General features: G+C 49.1%; 1 protein-coding gene across 1 annotated transcript in view; it reads right to left on the minus strand.

Annotated features, from left to right (window-relative positions):
* Positions 1-661: 661 nt before the first annotated feature.
* Positions 662-19,117, minus strand: part of MPPED1 (metallophosphoesterase domain containing 1) — a 571,670-nt gene continuing 553,214 nt past the window's right edge. The window contains exon 7 of the mRNA XM_085650550.1: positions 662-1,031. Within this exon, the coding sequence (XP_085506676.1) occupies positions 922-1,031 (110 nt within the window). The 3' untranslated portion in view covers positions 662-921. The remainder of the gene's footprint in view (positions 1,032-19,117) is intronic.

Genomic DNA, 19,117 nt, shown 5'->3' on the forward strand with positions numbered 1-19,117 from the left:
TGTACAAATGGCTCATCAAGGTTCCATCAAGGGAAGAGACAAAGGCTTTATTGGCCACTGGCATCAATCTGTTTTACAGGTTACAACTGACACTGAACATTAATTAGTCCTCTAAGGAGCCACTAATGAAACTTCAAATCGTGAAGCAATACTTGTCATACGGTCGGGAAAGACATTTCCCTTTGTGGACAAAGTGATGAAGCTCCAAGCAATGGAGAAGAGCTTCTATGCCGAGCAGTCAGACACGATCAGGCAATACAAGTCTGTGCTGGACCTGATGCTATCCTATTGTGTGTATGGTGGCCTCTAGAGGAAAGAGTGGAGTAGAGCTCAGCACTTCCACGTGGTTGGCTGAAATGAGGTGGATGTGCCATTAAACAAATCGTGTTGCCGAGGCCAACAGTAATTTTCGTACTGTCAACTGCTAATTAAAGTTATCTGGGAAAGATTCAAGCATGTAAATATATGAACAAATCAATGCTGGAGAAAGTGAGCACCAATTAGTTGGGTAACAAAATGCATCTTTATCTGTTAACAGCACCAAGAGTTAGGATGAACTTGCAAATATGCCTGTAATGTCAGCAGCTTACTGTAAACAAATAACACATGCTAATTAGCTGGTAATTTGAATGTTTATTGAAAAACAGAAAATGTAATTACAATTTATTAGCTATCAAAGACTGGCAGGTGTCTATGTAAAAATTCAGAACAAAGCAAATACTGCATTCGGTATCACTAAAACATACAGAATGTAGTAAAGTTGTATTTTCTATTAGACTTTCTGTTAACATTGAAGGCCATAACTTGTATTTTACTTGTTTTGCTGGCTGCAACTTGCAGATGCAAAGTGAGAATGAAAAGAACTTCAAGGAGTAGCTGAAACTTGTTTGAAGATATCCGAGTTTTAATGAATTCGCAATTTCATGGTGTAGGTAGGTCAATAACTATTGGTGGATTTACTGGTTGATAATTCACAGTGCATATTGATGAATTTACATACGTGGTTGTTCCATCAGCCATTACACCATAACCTAGTAAATAAAAAACAGAAGCAGTTATCTTCACTGTGACACTGGAACTCCTACTATGAACTGTACTGTTACTTAGAAAAACATCTGTGTTTCTTGGCAACCCACCTGCATAAAAAAGCAATCCAAATGCTCCCTTTACAGGCTATAGCTACTGTTACAGGCGCGATCAGTAAACATTCCTAAATGCCAACTCACTACCTTGGTAACTTAACTTTTTGTGGTCTCGCTATTGACAAGTTGCAGGCAGCATTGTATTTCACACTTTGAGGTCCACTTTCTCCTTTATCACTGGATAGCTTTGTTGTCCATTTCAATCTAGTGTTTGAAATTTGTTGTTTTTATGTTTATATTATGTTTGCCCCACCCATGGAGCACTGCTCCTTTACCATATTTTTGACTGGTCGCTGTATTGTGTCCTTACACAGCTGACATGAAGGGAATAATTTTTTCATACTGCATCACAGTTCATTTGTCTTTTAGCAGTCAGTCACAGCATGCAACTGTAGTCAATGTTGTCTGTTATTTTAGATCTACAGTGTTTCTCTTTTTAATTTGTCTTTTTTCTTGTCTATCCTATAGATCTTGGTCCAGTTCCCATTGTGTTAACCTCATTTTTTTTATTAACAAAATGTATTAGCATATTTTCAGTATTGCGTCAACCCTTACTAGGCACATACAGACATCATCATAACGTATACTTTTAAAATAATTCAATTTTATAACTAAAACAATCCAAATGTGTTAACATATAACCTTTACATATACAGTGGTTAGATATGATCCATAATTCCAAAGTCTTGTCACTGCGCATACATCACTTCTGTGCGTCATATGACTGAATTTCGGAATTGATAGTGTCTGCCGTCGTTACCTGCCTCGTTAAGATCAGTCCCTGGTAATCTGCCCATTAATGCCAAATTTTCGAATGTTTTTGTGGACACCCTCTTGCCTGGAAAACTTGGATCTCCAATCCCACACAAAAGTCCATTCCATTTCGCCAGGCTCTACAAGTAGGGGGTGTTTCCGATTTCCATGATCTATTAATGTCTTGCTTGGCAACGGTAACGCCAAGTTCAAGGAGGTGTCTCTTGTATTTGTTACCACCAATCGGGTCTGTAATGTGTAGTAGTATGAGCATATGGGATCTAGGTAATTCCTATAAAAATACTTCGGCTGGGCATGTGAGTATCCCGACCAGAACCCATTCAGTGCCGTGCATGTCCAAACTGTGTGTATGAAAGAGCCTTCTTCAACGTGACATCGTAGACACATGGGGGAGTCAATCAGGCCCGCTCTACACAAACTGTGCCATAAATAATATCCTTATTTAAATATTTAAATTGAATGAGTCGCAATCGGGAGGATATGGCTGCACCCCGGGGAGACTCCAGTGCCTCGGTCCAATCGTCTGTGTCCAGGGGGTAATATCGACCTGCTAAGCGTTTTTGAGTGTCTCAAGCATTGCGACGCTGTGGGTTATGAGGGATTGATATATTTTGGATATTTTGTGTTTGCCAAGGTCTCCCATGAGGAGTTTGCCCTCTAACAAATTGAATTCTGGGAGTGACTCGAGTTTATCTATGTGTGGAGTGATAGCATGGTGTAATTGTAGATATTTGTAAAACTGTGAGTTATGCATAGAGAACTCATCTTTCAGGGCCTGAAACGATTTGAGGACCGTGCCTTCCATGAAAGGACCACTGCTCTGGTAGCAGGCAACAAAGAACGGAGATTCGATTTGCTATAGAGAAAGGTTGCTAGGGTCGGCTCGTTCATCATCCAGCATTCTGTTGCGTATGCCGGATCATAACCGGGACCATAACGCCAGTCATTTATTACCTGGAGGTGTGATGCCGCATAATAGGCCTGCATATCTGCCGCCGCGATACCGCTGCATTACATAGATTGAAAACAAGTGCAAAGAACTCCCCGGGATGCACCTTCTTCCCCCCATAAGAATTGTCCCAATACGGTATTATTATGTTTAAACCAGGTCGATGGGATATGGGGTGGGTGGTTCTATAGGTGATAGAGTAGCTACGGAAGGGAAGCCACCTTAAAGATGGCGAACCTCCCGTATAGAGACAAGGGGAGTCCCACCCACAGCCGCGTGTTAGATCGCACCTTTTTGGTAACAGCGCCCTGATTCTGGTCCCATGAAGTTTGGGGGTTCTTGGAAAGAAAAACCCCGAGACACAACAGTCCGTCCATTGCCAGTTTAAGATTGTCTGCCCAGTTATTTCGCCCCAAGATGCCCTGCAGGGGCCAGATAGTCGACTTCTGTGGGTTCAGATATAAACCTGAAGTTTCCCCAAAGATCCTCATGATCTACAGTATTCTAGGGCCTGTTTTAAGTTATCTGTGAGGAAGAAAAGTATATCATCGGCGTACAATGCTATACGAGCTGATATATCCGCCATCCATTCAAACCCCCGAACCAACGCATCTTTCCGGACCCATATGGCCAGTGGCTCAATGGCCATAGCAAAAAGAAGAGGGAATAGCAGGCAACCCTGTCGCGTTCCCCGTCCCATTGGGAAAGGGGCTGAAACGCTGTTTGTGACGCGAACCGTAGCTGTCAAGTAAGTTTATAGGAGTTTGACATATGCTATAAACTGTGGGCTAAAATTATAACGTGGTAGGAGCGTAAAAGTTGGGTCCAACTAATAGAGTCAAAGGTGTTGTCCATATCCGCCAATATCCAGGCGATCCACTGCTGCGATTGCATTGTGGGCCCTCCGAATGTTGTGATGGGTAGAATGATGGGGCATAAAGCCTGCTTGATCTAAATGGACAATGTCTAATAGATGTGGTATTAGCAGATTCACTAGAATGTTAGTGAGGATTCTCGCTTCGATGTTTAAGAGAGATATTGGGTGCTAAGAGGAGTGTTGTTCAGGTGGTCTACCCAGCTTGAGAAAAACCACAATTTCAGCATGCCGCCAGTCTTGGTTGGCAGTTGCGTCGTCTTGGCTGCCTCTTGAACAACATTGAGAAGATGAGGGCCCAATTGGGATATGAAGGCTTTGTAAAACTCACTAGGATATCTATTGGGACCGGGGGCACCGACCGCATGCAAATCAGACACAACCGTCATTACTTCTTCAACGGTAATGGGGGTATACCGCGCATCGTCAGGGATGGTACGCGGTGGTATATCATCCAGGAAACTCTCGATCAGTGAAACATGTATAACCTCTCTGGGCCGATAGAGGTCCCAAAGGAAGAGTGCAAAGCTATTAGCGATTTCTATTGGATCTGGTTTGGATAGGGGAGAGGAGTTGGCCTAACGGCTAGGAGTTGGCCTAACGGCTAGGGCGGTCGACCTTGAATCTTGGGAACTGGGTTCGAGTCTCGGCAATGACGCTGAGCATCCTGTGATTCTGGCCAAATTACTTAATCTCCCCATGCCTAACAAAAATGAATGTGTCCTCATGCAACGCAACTGGTGCTATGTAAAGCGCTCTGATACCCAATACCTTTGGGTCAAGTTCGCGATATATAAAACTCCGTAAAAATCTATAAGGGTCCCACCCGATGTATCCTGTATGGGGGAAAGAAAAGTGGACATCGTGGTCTGGTTACATAATCAATATAATAACTTGCTGGATTTATAACCTCACTGATAGATTTGACTCTGAGATGCCAGCCAGGTATGTTTGGCCTCTTCCATTAGTTTGCTCTGGTACTGTTGTTGAGTGAGTCTTAGATTTCTGCAAGAGGTATAAGCTTCCCTATTTTGACAGTGTCTTTTGAGCATTGTTATTTGGACTTTTAACCGGGGGATTTCACACGTCCGGAGCTCCCACTCCACTGCAGTTTAGCTAATATCAACCCCCCTTATTGTAGGTTTCATAGCTTCCCACAATTTCTCCGAAGAGGAGGCGGTGTCAATATTAAGGGCAAAGTATTCTGCCACGGCTTTTTGCATGTGGTCCCTATATTTCTGAAGGTGCAGGTGTCATGGGGATATCCTCCATCTAAATGGGCATCTGTGTGGGCCAATGATAAGTGTTGTCATAATTGGCGCATGATCAGATAGCCCAAGGGGCAGGATTAAGGCCTCCTCTAGTCTCTGGGTGTGGTTGCCTAGTATGTATTAATAGTCGAGCCGAGAGAAGGTGTTGTATACGGTGGAGTAATAGGTATAGCCTGTGTAAAGTGGGTGGAGCGTCCTCCATGTGTCAGACCATCCCACCACGTGTAAAAAACAAAGCAGTTTGGACTCTTTTGATCTCTCTGCGGCCCCGGGTGGGTGCCGTCTATCTGCAGAGACATTCATCACATTGTTCCAGTCACCACCTACAATTGCGAGGCATTCCGGCAAGTGTACCCATATGTCCAGTAGAATTCTATGAACGTTTGCGACAGTGGTGGGAGGCATAAATGCTGCCTATTAATATTTGCTCTCCATATAGAGTCCCCTGGACGATAATGTGCCTCCCATGTGTGTCTGTCCATTAGTGTGTACATACGAATGGGATTCGGTGGTGTATCAAGAGAGCAACTCCCCAGGAGCCCCGAGCAAATCCCGCATGATTCACCTGACCATAGCCAAAGTGAGCCAAACAGGGGGTCTTGTGGGCCATAAAATGCGTTTCTTGTAGCATTACTATGTCGGCCTTTGACCGCTTTGCTTGGCGGAGCACTGCACCGCATTTGACTTTATCAAGTAAATCCCTGACATTCCAACTCATGGTACGTAGTTGGCCCAGTGGGGCTTCAGTTGTTTGAGATGGCATTGACATACATGAAACAATTGTAGAATGCATTCGCACAGTAAGGTATTTATCTATTGCCATAGTGTCTAAGCATTGGGTAGAAATAACAAACAAAGTAACCTATAATCCTACCCATCCCCACCCCAATACCTCATAAAATTAGAAGCATCTGTCGCGGATGAAGCACCGCATCGACCCCAACGGGGGTTTGATGGAACATTCTTCCAATGGATCCCTGAGTACCCATAGGCCAAAATGTCAACTTTTAAAAAATAGGGTGTATGTTCGAGCTTTCCAGCCCACAAATATTGTGGGCTGTGGCTACCCTGATCACAATAGGCACTGCTCAGTTCATTTCCCTTTGACGCGGATTCAAGTTTATTTACATTGCATTGAAGCTTCCGCCAAAGGTGCGTCTTTGTTTTCGTCATCTTGCCTCTTGGATCTCCATGTGGACCTTGAGCGGGGTTGTTGTTTACCCTTTGACTGTCCACGTCGGTGGTGTGATTCCCTGGATGAAGAGTCAAAGTCATGCCGGGGAGGAGTGTGGGGTTTACGTCATACCTGTTCATTTGTCCAATTAAATACGTCTTCTGGAGTGTCAAAGAACAGGGTACGTGAGTTATTGACAACTCGCAGTCGAGCAGCGAACTGGAGCGAGTATCGAAATGTAAGCTCCCACAGCCATGCCTTGGCTGCTTGGAAGGACTGCTGCTGCTGAAGGACCAGTCGTTTGTAATCTGGGAATATTATGATTCTCTGAGAATCATGAAATAGGTCTACTTTAAACCTGGCATGTTTGAGGATTGAGTCACGGTCATGATAGTTAAGGATACGCGCTATTATGGGCCGTGGCCGTGCTCCGGGGGGGGGGGGGGGCGCTGCAACAGAGCTCTGTGCGTGCTTTCCACAATGAAACAGATGGCGAGGGCTTCCTTCGACAACCATGAGGCCAGCCACTCCGATATAAAATTTTCGGCGTCCTTGCCTTCTCAGTTTTCAGGGAAGCCCACCAGGCGTAGGTTGTTCCTGTGTGCCCGCCCCTTGGCGTCCTCCACACGTGTTGCGAGGCCTTTGGTGAGTTTTTCCAGAAAGGAGACCTTCGTCTGTAGTATAGAGACTGCATCCTCCACTCCTGAGACCCTGGTGTCAGCTACTGTGAGACGTCCAACAGCCCCTCTTAGGTCTTGGCGCCACAGTGATACCTCCGAGTCGACTGCGCCTATTCGAGCCTCTAATGTCACTCTTGACTGAGTGATTGCTGCCAGTAGCACAGTGTTGTCTGGTGGCATGGTGGAGCCCCCTTCAGGTTCCGTGGTTTTGGTCCCTGCTCCAGTGTACTTATCCATGGTGCTTTGTTTGGCGGCCCCTCCAGAAGTTGTATCTTTGGTCATGGTGCGTCAGTAGGGTGGTGCACCCCCGTGCGCCGGTTATTCGATCTTGTCGTGCACGCAGTAGTATACTAAGGGTCCCCCCCCACGCCTCACAATCTGCACCCGATACTAGTCTGCCCACCTCCGTGAGCGCAGGGTAGTGCCCCAACCCCTATTGGGCGCCTCCACTGTCACTGCAGATGTGTGCCCAGGTAATAGTGTCTTTGTAAGGGGTGACATTGATAGCACTGTTCTTAGGTTAAGCGGTGATCTGCCATATGTGACCGTGTTATGCCCGGCCTCTATGCCAATCCCGACAAGGGCCACGCAGCTATTGTTTTCGTGGTTGCCCTCAGTAGGCTACTGGGGTGCAATGTGGCCAGGTCTACTATCTTCTGTTGTGCCGGATGTTCCCTAGCTGACAATCAGATCAGCAATGATTATAGGCACCAGGCAGTGTGCATCAGAGGGTGGGGCCCATATGCCGGTCTGCGTCGGGTGCCCTCCGGACCGCTGCTGTCAGGCCTTTTTTGATTAAGTACCCCAGTGCCCCTAGGTTGGGGGTCAGAATCCACCCCAGGCCCAGAGACAGCGTCGCTCAGTTCATGTACAGCATGCGCAGCCGCAGATCGGGGCCGAGCTCCAATTGGCGGGTCACACTCACCAGTGCTTGTAGGCCCCGATGCGATCCGGGCTGCACAGCGCTGGACATTACCGCTGCCACTGCGAGGCCCCCCCGCTCCGCAATCTGAGATCGAGCCCGGCGGGGAACACCAACCGCGCGGCTCGGCGGCCGCCTCTCTTCAGTCTGTGTGCCCTCAGCAGCAGCGCTGGTCACGGGTCGCAGTCAGAGCCCCGCTGCATGCACACGTCTCCCTTCGTCTCCTCGATCGTAGTTTAAGGTGGCGCTCCCGGCCCCCAGCCGCTGCCACAGAGACTCGCGGGGACACTCTGTCCACTCCTCCATGCCCAGATCACCTGCGGGACTGATTGAAGGAATCCAGGCAGCCAGCCTTTACAGATTCAGGTGGATTTAGGATAGGACTGGCAGAGCTGATCTAACTGGCGACCGCCATGCTGGCTTACATAGCCACACCCTGTGTTAACCTCATTTTGACTGTCTGAATGTTAAGATTTTTTTGGTTTTGCCGCATCACTGATTGTATTTGCAAGTTGCACTACAAAGTATACCCCACAGTTTTCTTTAAATAGGTCTACGGCTTGCCACCTATCAACCCCAGATCTGTTGAGTCTTCTTTATCTGAGTGCTGAGCCCTTTTTTGGCTATTTGAGGTACTTCTCAGTCAGGCCTCCATAACTTTTTTCCACATAAAGTATCCATGCCAAATTTGTGTCCTTTTCCCCCCAATATCATGGGGATACTAAAGGCACCCCAGGTTTGTGGATTCCCTTGGAGTGGATCAGAGGAAACAGGCAAAACAAAGCTACATTTTGAGTTTTGGGGGGGGGGGGGGGGGAAATAGGGAAAAGTGCTCTGCAAAAAAGTGTCTAGTTTTTTTCTCCTTAAAAAGGCATCAACTAAAGGGTAGCTGCTCTAAAGTCACCATATTCGATTTTTCAGGAAAATGCAAAGTTGCTGCTGCTTTGGTTCCTGTGCTCTGGGGCTGACTCTGGGGGCATATTGGCAGCATCCTGGTGGGATCGTAGTCCCAGGAAGTACCTTCTGCCGCCGCATGCATCCTTTGCCCCGCACCTCACCCTGGTGGGACCACAAGTCCCAGGGTGCATCGGCCTCATTCTCCCACCGCCGCTCACGAGGGGGAGGCGCCACCACCGCGCTCAAAGCGCTGCCTCGCTCCCCGCGGTGCAGGACGCTGCTGCTTTGGTTCCTGTGCTCTGGGGCTGACTCGGGGGGCATATCTAGGAGCATCCTGGTGGGATCGTAGTCCCAGGAAGTACCTTCTGCCACCGCACGCATCTTTTGCCCTGCACCTCACCCTGGTGGGACCACAAGTTCCAGGGTGCATCGGTCTCATTCTCCCGCCGCCGTTCACAAGGGTGAGGCGCCACAACCACGCTCAAAGCGCTGCCTCGCTCCCCGCGATGCAGGACGCGTGGGCCCGTCTGCGGCAGGACGAGGCAGGGTTGGGCCACCCCCCTGACATCTTGGCACTGGGAGATCCCCGGGATTTTTAGAACGGACCCTAGAGTGGCCAACTAAGGACTCAAAAGGTACGGTTCTCTTTTTCTAACCTCAAAATGCATCTAGCACCCTAGAATGAGCAAGCGTAAGGCAACGGGCTCTTTTGTGGGTGGTGGGGTCACAGGGACCCTTGATGCTTTCTTAATTAGAGCGGAATCATTATTGGTTCATCAAATCCATCTCATGGAGAAGAGACTTTCCCTGGACTCCATAGTGACCCAAAAATGATCATCCATGGGCAGCATACCCATTTCTAAATCACCTAATGACAGGGGGCTTCCATGCCCAGAAAAGAGGGGAGGTGGTAGCAACCAAACAAGCCCAATTCCCGCTGTTTTGTCCTCGCAGGTATCTCCCCCGCTACCCCTACGCAATCTGTGGAAAGTGGCTCCTTGGAGAAAGCTGCAAGAGATATTGGGGGGATACTGATTTGGACGCATTGTCATGGCAGGGGGAAGGGACCATCGCACTGGTTACACCAAGCACAAGTGCTGAAACCACATCACACTCAGGCGGGGAGGTTATTACTCGCTCCAAAAGGGCCACCAAATTAAATAGCACAATAAAGTCTTTGGACAACGCCATTGTTCCAGCAAAGCAAACGAGGGGTGGGGGGGCCCTCTAAATCGAAACAAAAACCGAAACAAAAGCCCAGACCAGCGCCCAAGGCTATCAGGCCCCTAGATACAGAGAGCATTGTGGATAACCATTTGTGTCTTAACTGTGGAGGGGATAACGCGGGGCAGGGAGTGGACACTGAACTTTGGACACGGATGGAAACGTTGTTAACAACCCTTCTGGGGCCCGTACTAGAGAAAATCAGGTTAGTAGAAGAAAAATTGTCGCTGCTCTTGACACAGAACAGTACCTCAATTATTGAGGGCAATGGGCGTGTTACTAGCAGCCACAAGGTACAGGAGGGTCCCAATCTACCAGATGTACCAACCATGATAGGCAGAGTGTCATCCCCAGGGCCCCTGGAAGGAAGGGCACCCAGTACACACATTAACCCCAGAGGTCATAGGCACACAAGGGAAGGGACTACAGGTCACAACACAAATCAACAATTAGCCCCCATCTATACTGGGGGTAGAGTAACCACAATCCAAGACTCTGAGCAAATGTCAGCCCTTACTGTTCGGGGTACCCCAGACTTGCCGTCTTTAGATTTGCCGCCTGCTTCATGCCCATACACAGTGATTCTGACAGGGGTTCTGGCTTGCATAAGTGATGGAGAAGAAACCCCTCTAATGTTGATTAATAAAGCAGCCCACTGGATGAGTAGAAACGCAGGATTCAACATCACTAATCACAAGCATATTCTAATGGTTAGAAGGGTGTCCTGAATCGGCAAGTCCAGGAAATGTTTTCCAGGGGACTGCGTGATCGTGAACTTAAGGCACCCTGAGCTTGTACATAACTTGCTCACGCTAACGAAGGGGTTTCATCATGATGAGGGTGGCTCCAGCATTAAAATGCTACCCCTGGGCTTCTTTTATAGGCATACGCTTAACCCGAACAACAGTGGTGAACACAAAGGCCACATGGTAGGAACATATGGGGGTGGCTCAGCAATCTCAGTATGGAATCGGTATGCCTCACTTAAGAATGCGAGAGATCTAAATGATATTGATTGACTGGATTGGTCGGGGGAAATTAGGGGCGCCCATGGTGGGGAGAGTCACCTTTCTAACACAGACTTGGGAGGAACCGTTAAGGCAAATCCAAATGAGGACACTTTAAGTCCATCGTATTTAGAGCTTTTGGGACTTGGCACGCTAGAGCATAGTCACCCACTCACAGAACCCCACAGTCACCAACTTTGCCTTACACCAGATATTCCAGACGGACATAGCCTAAGGAACTTTAAGACAATCTCCTGGAATATAGCAGGCTTAGGTACTAAATTTAAAAATGAGGATTGGCTAGTTTACATTAAAAATGTTCAGGTTATCTGTCTACAGGAGACGTGGGAGGTAAATAGTAGTACCCTCTACCTTGAGGGTTATAAAACTTATTTTGTGCCTGCAAGTAAGGCTACATCCGGGAGAGCAAGGGGAGGATTGATTACTTATGTCGACCTCAAGTTACAGGGCATATGGACCGATCTGGGCTGGAACTCAGATTTTATGCAGGGGATTAAGTTTTATAATAAGGGCCACAAATTAAATTTTATTAATTTCTATAATGCGATTTTACCGGGCCAGAGTACTGCAAGAGTGGACGAGCTGGAGAGTAGGCTCATGTGCATTCAGGAGCAAGGGGCGCAGATGTCTCAGCTGGTTTTAGGTGATTTTAATTGCCACCTGTGCCAACACCTGAAAGTTAATGGGGGGGACTAGTTGTCGTGCACTCTGGAAGAGGGCCCGCACATGGAACATACAAAGGAGGGAAGGGCGTTAGGCAAGCTTTTAAACACACATGCCTCACACATACCATGGACCTGGCTGAAGCTGGAAAGGATAACATTGTGCACCCCACATTTAAAGACACTAAAAAAATGGGTCACAGGTTTCAAAATATGTCTAAGTATTTTCAGTGATCATAACCCTCTAGTCATGTCCCTCGCGGAGTTAAATCTCTGCAAGAACCCACAGAGAGTGGGGGGGAGGGGTGGCATGTGCCACAGATCAAGGGAGGAGGCTCAGATGGTCACAGACTAACGGCAAACCTTTTTACAGAGCATTAGCTGAAAATGGCCAACAGCTTATCGCGGACTGTCTAAACCCAAATGTGGAGGGTGTTGAACTGGTCATGGCATTCGAGGGCATTGCCCATCTAATTGATGGTTTGCTTAGGGCCAAAACATACAAAGCAAGAACGAATGACCCAAGGTGGTTCGAACAAAAGTGCTCCCGCGCCCTGAAAGAGCTGAAATTAGCATTAAAATCCTCCCCAAGAGATAAGAGCCTATGTAGGGCAAATTATAAATTGGCAGTAAAACGCCGTAAAACTAGTTTGCAGCAGCAGGCTTGGGAGGACTTAAGGGAAGCGATAGAGCTAAAGAACACAACTGCTTTCTGCAAAGTTATAAATGACTCTTGCTTCCAAGAGGCAAATAAACCAAGGGTAGCTAATCACATCCTGCCAGAATCATGGTATGAGCATTTTCATGGGCTTTACAATCACTGCCTGAATGAGGCCCAGACAGAAGCCGAAGGGGGGGAGCAGTCTATCAACCAGAAAAGCATCACCCTGGGGGAGATCAAGGTAGGAATTGAAGGACTGACTCGAAATAAGGCACCGGGTCCTGATGGGATTCCTCCCGATCTTTTCTTGAGCCAGGTAGATCTTTGGGCACCAATCCTGACCAGAGTCATTAATGCAGCAGTAGACACAGGTATGCCACCATCCTGGTCCACAGCCATAATCGTTCCTATTTTCAAAAAGGGCAATAAGGACAGCCCACTTTGCTACCGGCCCATTTCCCTAATCGATGTGTCAGCGAAAGTTCTAGGAAGGGCTATCCTCAGCCGGTTAATGGACTGGGCGAAGGATCAACAGATTATCACTGACACCCAATATGGCTTTAGGCCGGGAAAGTCAACCACCGATCAATGTCTTAACCTTTATTTACTGGTAGCCAAGTACACCATTGCCAGCCAAGAAACTGTGTACTTGGCTTTCATGGACTTGATGGCGGCTTTTGACCGAGTCAATCGTAGGAAATTATGGGCAATTATGGGAGGTCTTGGTGTGGACCCTGGACTTATTAACATTCTAAAGGTATTGCACCAGAATCCCACTGCCAGTGTCAGATACAATCAGGAGGGAAGTACCACCGACCCTTTCCCATGTTCAAGTGGGGTGAGACAGGGATGTACTATGGCCCCATTTCTGTTCACCCTGTACATAAATGGCTTGGATCAGGCACTTAGCACTTTAATGGTTGAAACACCGCAGATTGGCTCAAGAGGGATCCCCGTCCTGCTTTACGCGGACGACGCGGTTCTCCTCGCGCGGACATCCAAAGGGCTCCAGGGTTTGATAGACAGCTTTGTTTCCTTTATGGAGAACCTAGATCTATCCCCCAATTTAACTAAGTCATACATCATGGAAGTGTGGAAAAAAACGAGCAAAAACTATGTTTACTCGATTGGTTCCCATCACCTGGGAAAGGTGCACTCCTTTTCTTATTTGGGGATATTATTTGACAGTCGTCTTAATTTTAAGGCCCTTGTAGAAGAGAAATATCGCACACTAGTGAGCTGCTCTGGGTCGATAATGAACTTTGCACGAAGGGTGGGCCGTTGGTCCCCGGAGCAAATACTGAGATTTCTGATGGATACATCTGCCAGTGGATTCCTCACCTTGTGAATATCCCCTGCGCCAGCAACATTTGGAAACTTTTGTAGCAGTCCACGCCGATGGGGTCGAAGGCGACGTCACAGAGACACGGCTCCGCTCGCGACTCCGCTGACGTCACCGGCTCCATAAGAAGACCTCGTCGGCGTGATGACGTCAGTTCCCTTTTTTCCGCGCCGACGACGCCAACGGATTTTGGGAATCGTTACTAGTAGCTGTACTTGTTACTTTGTGTATTTTCTGGAATTTATCTGTCTTTCTTCGAGAAGATGTCGACAAGGAAGTCGGGTTCCAAGCCCTGTCGAGAATGTGGCAAGCACATGTCTATTACCGACCCACACGAAGATTGTGTTTGGGTCTTTCATCCGACCACGATGTGGATGGTTATTCCAGCTGCCGCAAGATGAGCTCGAAGGCTCTTAAAGAAAGAGAGGCGAAGCTCTTCATCGCTCGGATGAAGAAGAAGGAAAAAAGAGGAAGAAGGAAGTCTGGATCCAGGTCGAGGTCGAGGTCGAGGTCGGCGTCCAAATCGACTTCGGGTCATGCTTCGAAAAGTAAGAAGCATAAGAAGAAGAGGAGGCATTCTTCACATCATCACTCCGATAAAGGTTCGGCTCCGAAATCGAAGTCGCCTACTCGACGTCGGAGAGAGTCAGTGTCTCCTTCTCCAGTCCTGACTTCGCCTCCAGCTCCTTCTTCTCCGGTGACTTCGCCGGTTCCGGCTGGGTCTCCGGTGCCGGTGTCATCCCCAACGCCGGTTCCATCTCCGGCTCCAGCTTATTCTCCGGCTCCGTCTCCGGCTCCGACCCCGGTTGAGGATCTTCAAGCACCGGGTGAGACTGTGACGCCGCTTGTACCACCGTCGGAGCCGGCAGGCCCGAGTCCGGTGATGCCTGACCAGTATCCTGCATTCCCTGGTCCAGGTCAGGACCCCACGCATTATCTAAATGCCATGTACGGGGTGTTTTCAAGGGCCATGTATACCTCTGGTGCACCTGTGGGTCCGATGGGCCCGATGGCTTTCAATTTGGGAGTGCCGCAGGTCTTCCCTCAAGCTCCATTCATGCCTTTCTTTCCGGCGACGCCGTCTTGGCAGCTACCGGCGCCGAGAACAACGACGCCATTTCCCTCTTCACCGGCGCCGACTCGTCTTCGTTCGACGCCGGCTGCTCCTGCGGTTCCGCTATCGACGCCGCTGCCGGCGCCGTCGGATTCGAACACGGCGCCGCCGACGCCGCTGGTACGGATTCGTTCCAGAAGGGAAGCACAGAGAGTGGTGGATGAGAGACGCTTTCATTTGGAAGAGGCTGAAGAGGGAGAGTTAGTTGAATCTGATGAGGTGTTTGAAGAGCTAAAAGAGGCGAGTGGACTGGATTTGTCTCCAGAGTGGGAAATCACTCCACCATCAGATGAGCCCTCTAAAGATGCAGCGCCGTATCATGTGGTCATCAGAAAAGCTGCGGAGTTGTTGGACCTTCAGTTACCAACCACGGAGTTCAGGTCTAACATTCTTACTGAGGTGCTGCATTCGCCTACTGCAGTCTCGGAGCCTTTGTTACCCTTTACTGAGGCTATTATGGAACCTGTGCTAGAGGTATGGCGCAAGCCTTTTTCAGCTCCTGCGGTCTCCAGGGTAGTCGCAAGGAGATATAGAGTGGCTCCAGGGGATCCTGAATTTTTAACTTCGCACCCTTTGCCTGAGAGCTTGGTAGTTCAGGCAGCTTGTTCGGGGAGCTCAAAGGGGGCCTTTCCTCAGGTTCCAGGAGACAGAGAGGCCAAAAAGGTGGACCAATCGGCCAAAAAGGTCTTTTCATCGGCCAGTATGGCTCTTAAGTCGACGAACGCGACGTGTTTGTTGGGGCGCTATATCCACGGGCTCATGGACTCAGCGAAGAAGTTGGCACCAAAGCTGTCAGAGGAGGATAGGGCCGGCTTCAATGAAGTTCTCACTGATGCCCAGGCGGCTGCTCGCCAAGTCATTCAAAGTGGGCCGGACACAGCAGACTCAGTTGCCAGGGTCATGGGGTCTTTTGTCGCCACCAGGAGGGGTGCATGGCAAAAGTCCTCTGAATTCTCCTCGGATGTGCAGTCGACTTTATTGGACTTGCCTTTTGATGGGTCTGGTTTGTTCGGGAAGAAGGCGGATGCTGCTCTCGAACGCTTCAAGGAGAGTAAGGCTACGGCTAGGTCGTTGGGCCTTCAATCCCAGCCGAGAGAATCTTTCAAAAGATACAGGGGCTTTGGAAGGGCGACTTTTTGCTCTTATAGACCGACCCAGCAGCAGCAGCAGCAGCAGCAACAACAGCAAGGCTCTTTGTCCAAGGGATACAGAGGAAGAATTAGGGGTCGCTCACGTGGCCGTCAACTCTCCTCCTTCTCTTCCTCTTCCTCAGCCCCTCCCGCCACCGCAAAGCAGCCCTAGATTCGACATTCCGGATCATGCTGGTCCTGTGGGGGGCCGGCTTACCCATTTTCTACAAGATTGGGAGTCTATAACTACGGATCTCTGGGTTCTGGATCTTGTAGAAAATGGGTACGCCCTTCCCTTTCGGGAATTCCCTCCAAATTACCCTCCTTGCAAGGAGCTTGCTCGGAGGACCACCGTCTTCTCCTGCAGGAGGAAGTCCTGAAGTTGTTTCAGAAAGGTGCGATAGAGGTGGTTCCAGAGCAGGAGAGGGGTCAGGGATGCTACTCCCGGTATTTCCTGATTCCGAAAAAGGACGGCAGATTGCGTCCGATACTGGACCTCAGAATTCTGAACTTTTACCTGAAACAGGAGAAGTTCAAGATGCTCACTCTTGCACAGGTTCTTCAGGCGCTGAATCAGGAGGACTGGATGGTGTCGCTCAACTTGCAGGATGCGTATTTTCACATCCCCATCCTGAAGTCGCACAGGAAGTATCTCCGGTTTACGGTAGGGTCGCAACATTATCAGTTTGTGGTCCTCCCGTTTGGTCTTACTTCGGCACCTCGGGTCTTCACGAAGGTGATGGCGGTGGTGGCAGCCCATCTCAGAAGGTCGGGGGTCTCGGTTTTCCCTTATTTAGACGACTGGCTGATCAAGGCGGAGTCGTCGGAGAAGGTGCTGCGTCATCTGCAGGATACAACTCGGCTGTTGTACAAATTGGGTTTTTCGATCAATGTGCCCAAATCTCACCTAGTGCCCTCTCAGCGCAACCTGTTCATAGGTGCGGTACTGGACACTACTGTGTGTCGAGCATTCCCTCCTCCTCAAAGGATTCTCGACATACAGGAAATGATTCCTTTATTTTACAACGGAGCGGTCGTTCCAGTTCTGAAGGTCCTTTGCCTGCTCGGTCTGTTCGCCTCCTGCATTCTGTTGGTCAACCATGCATGCTGGCACATGAGGGCGCTCCAGTGGTGCCTCCGCAAGCAGTGAAATCAGCACAAAGGGGATCTCAGGGAGTCTGTGAGGATCTCCAGAGAAGCTGCAGCGGATCTGTCTTGGTGGAGCGTGGAGGGCAATCTGTCCCAAGGAAAGTCCTTCCATCTGCCTCCATCGGTGGCCACGGTGATAACGGATGCATCCACTTTAGGGTGGGGTGCTCATCTAGGGGATCTGGAGATCAAGGGTCTTTGGTCTCCAGAGGAAAGGTTACTTCACATAAACCTTCTGGAGTTACGGGCGATACGTTTGGCGCTCAAGGCTTTCCTCCCTTCCCTTCGCGGTCAGTCTGTTCAAGTCCTGACGGACAACACGACCACGATGTGGTATATAAACAAACAGGGAGGAGTGGGGTCTCTTTGTCTCTGCAGTTAGGCCCTGCGTCTATGGTCCTGGGCTCAGGACCATCGGATTTGTCTGATGGCAAATCATCTGGCCGGGGTTCTGAACGTACGTGCGGACAGTCTCAGTCGGCAGTTCTCCGCCGACCACGAGTGGAGGCTTCATCCGGAGGTGGTTCGTCACATCTTTTGAATGTGGGGAACTCCTCGGGTAGACCTGTTCGCCACTCACGAGAATGCTCACTGCCCGTCATTCTGCAGTCTCCAGTGTCCGATGCAGGGAGCGTTGGGGGACGCGTTTCAGTTGAGTTGGAGCTCACGACTCCTTTACGCGTTTCCTCCCATACCCTTGATTCCTCGGGTTCTGAGGAAGATTCGCCAAGACCGAGCCCAAGTCATATTGATCGCCCCGGATTGGCCAAGAAGGGTATGGTATACAGATCTTCTCCACCTCTCCTCGTGCCCTCCGCTCCGTCTCCCTCTGAGGGCAGACCTCCTCTCGCAGTCAGAGGGGCAGGTTTTACACCCCCACCTCCAGAGCTTACACCTTCAAGCCTGGAGATTGAACGGGGCAACCTGAATTCTTTCTCTCTCCCGCCAGATGTGGTAGATGTTATTTTATCGGCCAGGCGACACTCCACCAAATCTATATACTCATATAGGTGGTCTAAATTTGTGCTTTGGTGCGGAGAGAGGTCCACCTTTCCTTTGTTTGCCGGATCAGCCGTCATTATTCACCCATTGTTCTTCGTTTTATAAAAGGGCCTTGCAAACAAGTTTCCTCCAACTCCCTTTATTATGCCTCAATGGGACTTAAACCTTGTATTAACTTATCTTATGGGTTCTCCCTTCGAGCCCTTACACAAATGTCCCTTGAGGCTGTTGTCCTTTAAGACGGTATTCCTTATTGCAATCACCTCGGCAAGGAGGGTAAGTGAGCTTCAAGCTTTTAGTTCAAAACCCCCATTTTTGACTGTGCATGCTGAACGAATGGTACTTAGGACCAGGGCTGCATATTTGCCTAAGGTGGTAACTCCTTTCCATCTGGGGCAATCCATTACCCTCCCTACTTTTTATCCTCCCCCTCACCCTTCCAAGGAGGAGGAGAGACTTCACCGTTTGGACCCTAAGAGGGCGGGGAGCTTTTACCTGGACAGGACAAAGGACATCAGAGTTGATGACCAGCTCTTCGTGGGCTTTGCTGGCTGCAGGAAAGGTCGAGCGGTGCACAAGCGCACCCTTTCCAGGTGGATTGTCTTGTGCATCAAGATTTGCTACTCCCTGGCTGGTAAGGAACCTCCGGAGGGTCTGAGGGCTCATTCCACTAGGGCAAAGTCTTCCACTTCAGCTTTGTCTAGGGGTGTTCCTGTAGAGGACATTTGTAGGGCGGCAACTTGGGCCTCCCTCCACACCTTCGCAAAACATTATTGCTTAGACACTGAGGTGAGGAGGGACGGACACTTTGCTCGTTCCGTCCTTCAGGATTTTCTGGTATAGAAGGGTGGACACCCTCCTCCGGGAGTGGGGACTGCTGTGGAATCTATTCACAAGGTGAGGAATCCACTGGCAGATGTATCCATCAGAAGAACAAGTTACTTACCTTCGGTAACGCTTTTTCTGGTGGATACAGTATCTGCCTGTGGATTCCTCACTGACCCACCTGCCTCCCCGTTGTCCATCCTTCTATACCTGTAATTCTATGCCTGTAATTCTATGGATGGGTTTCAAATGTGTTTATCACTGTCAAAGGCATTATGTTATTTCTTGTGCTTTGTT

The sequence above is a fragment of the Triturus cristatus genome, chromosome 4_1 (assembly GCF_964204655.1).
Source record: "Triturus cristatus chromosome 4_1, aTriCri1.1, whole genome shotgun sequence".
NCBI classification, from domain to species: Eukaryota; Metazoa; Chordata; class Amphibia; order Caudata; family Salamandridae; genus Triturus; species Triturus cristatus.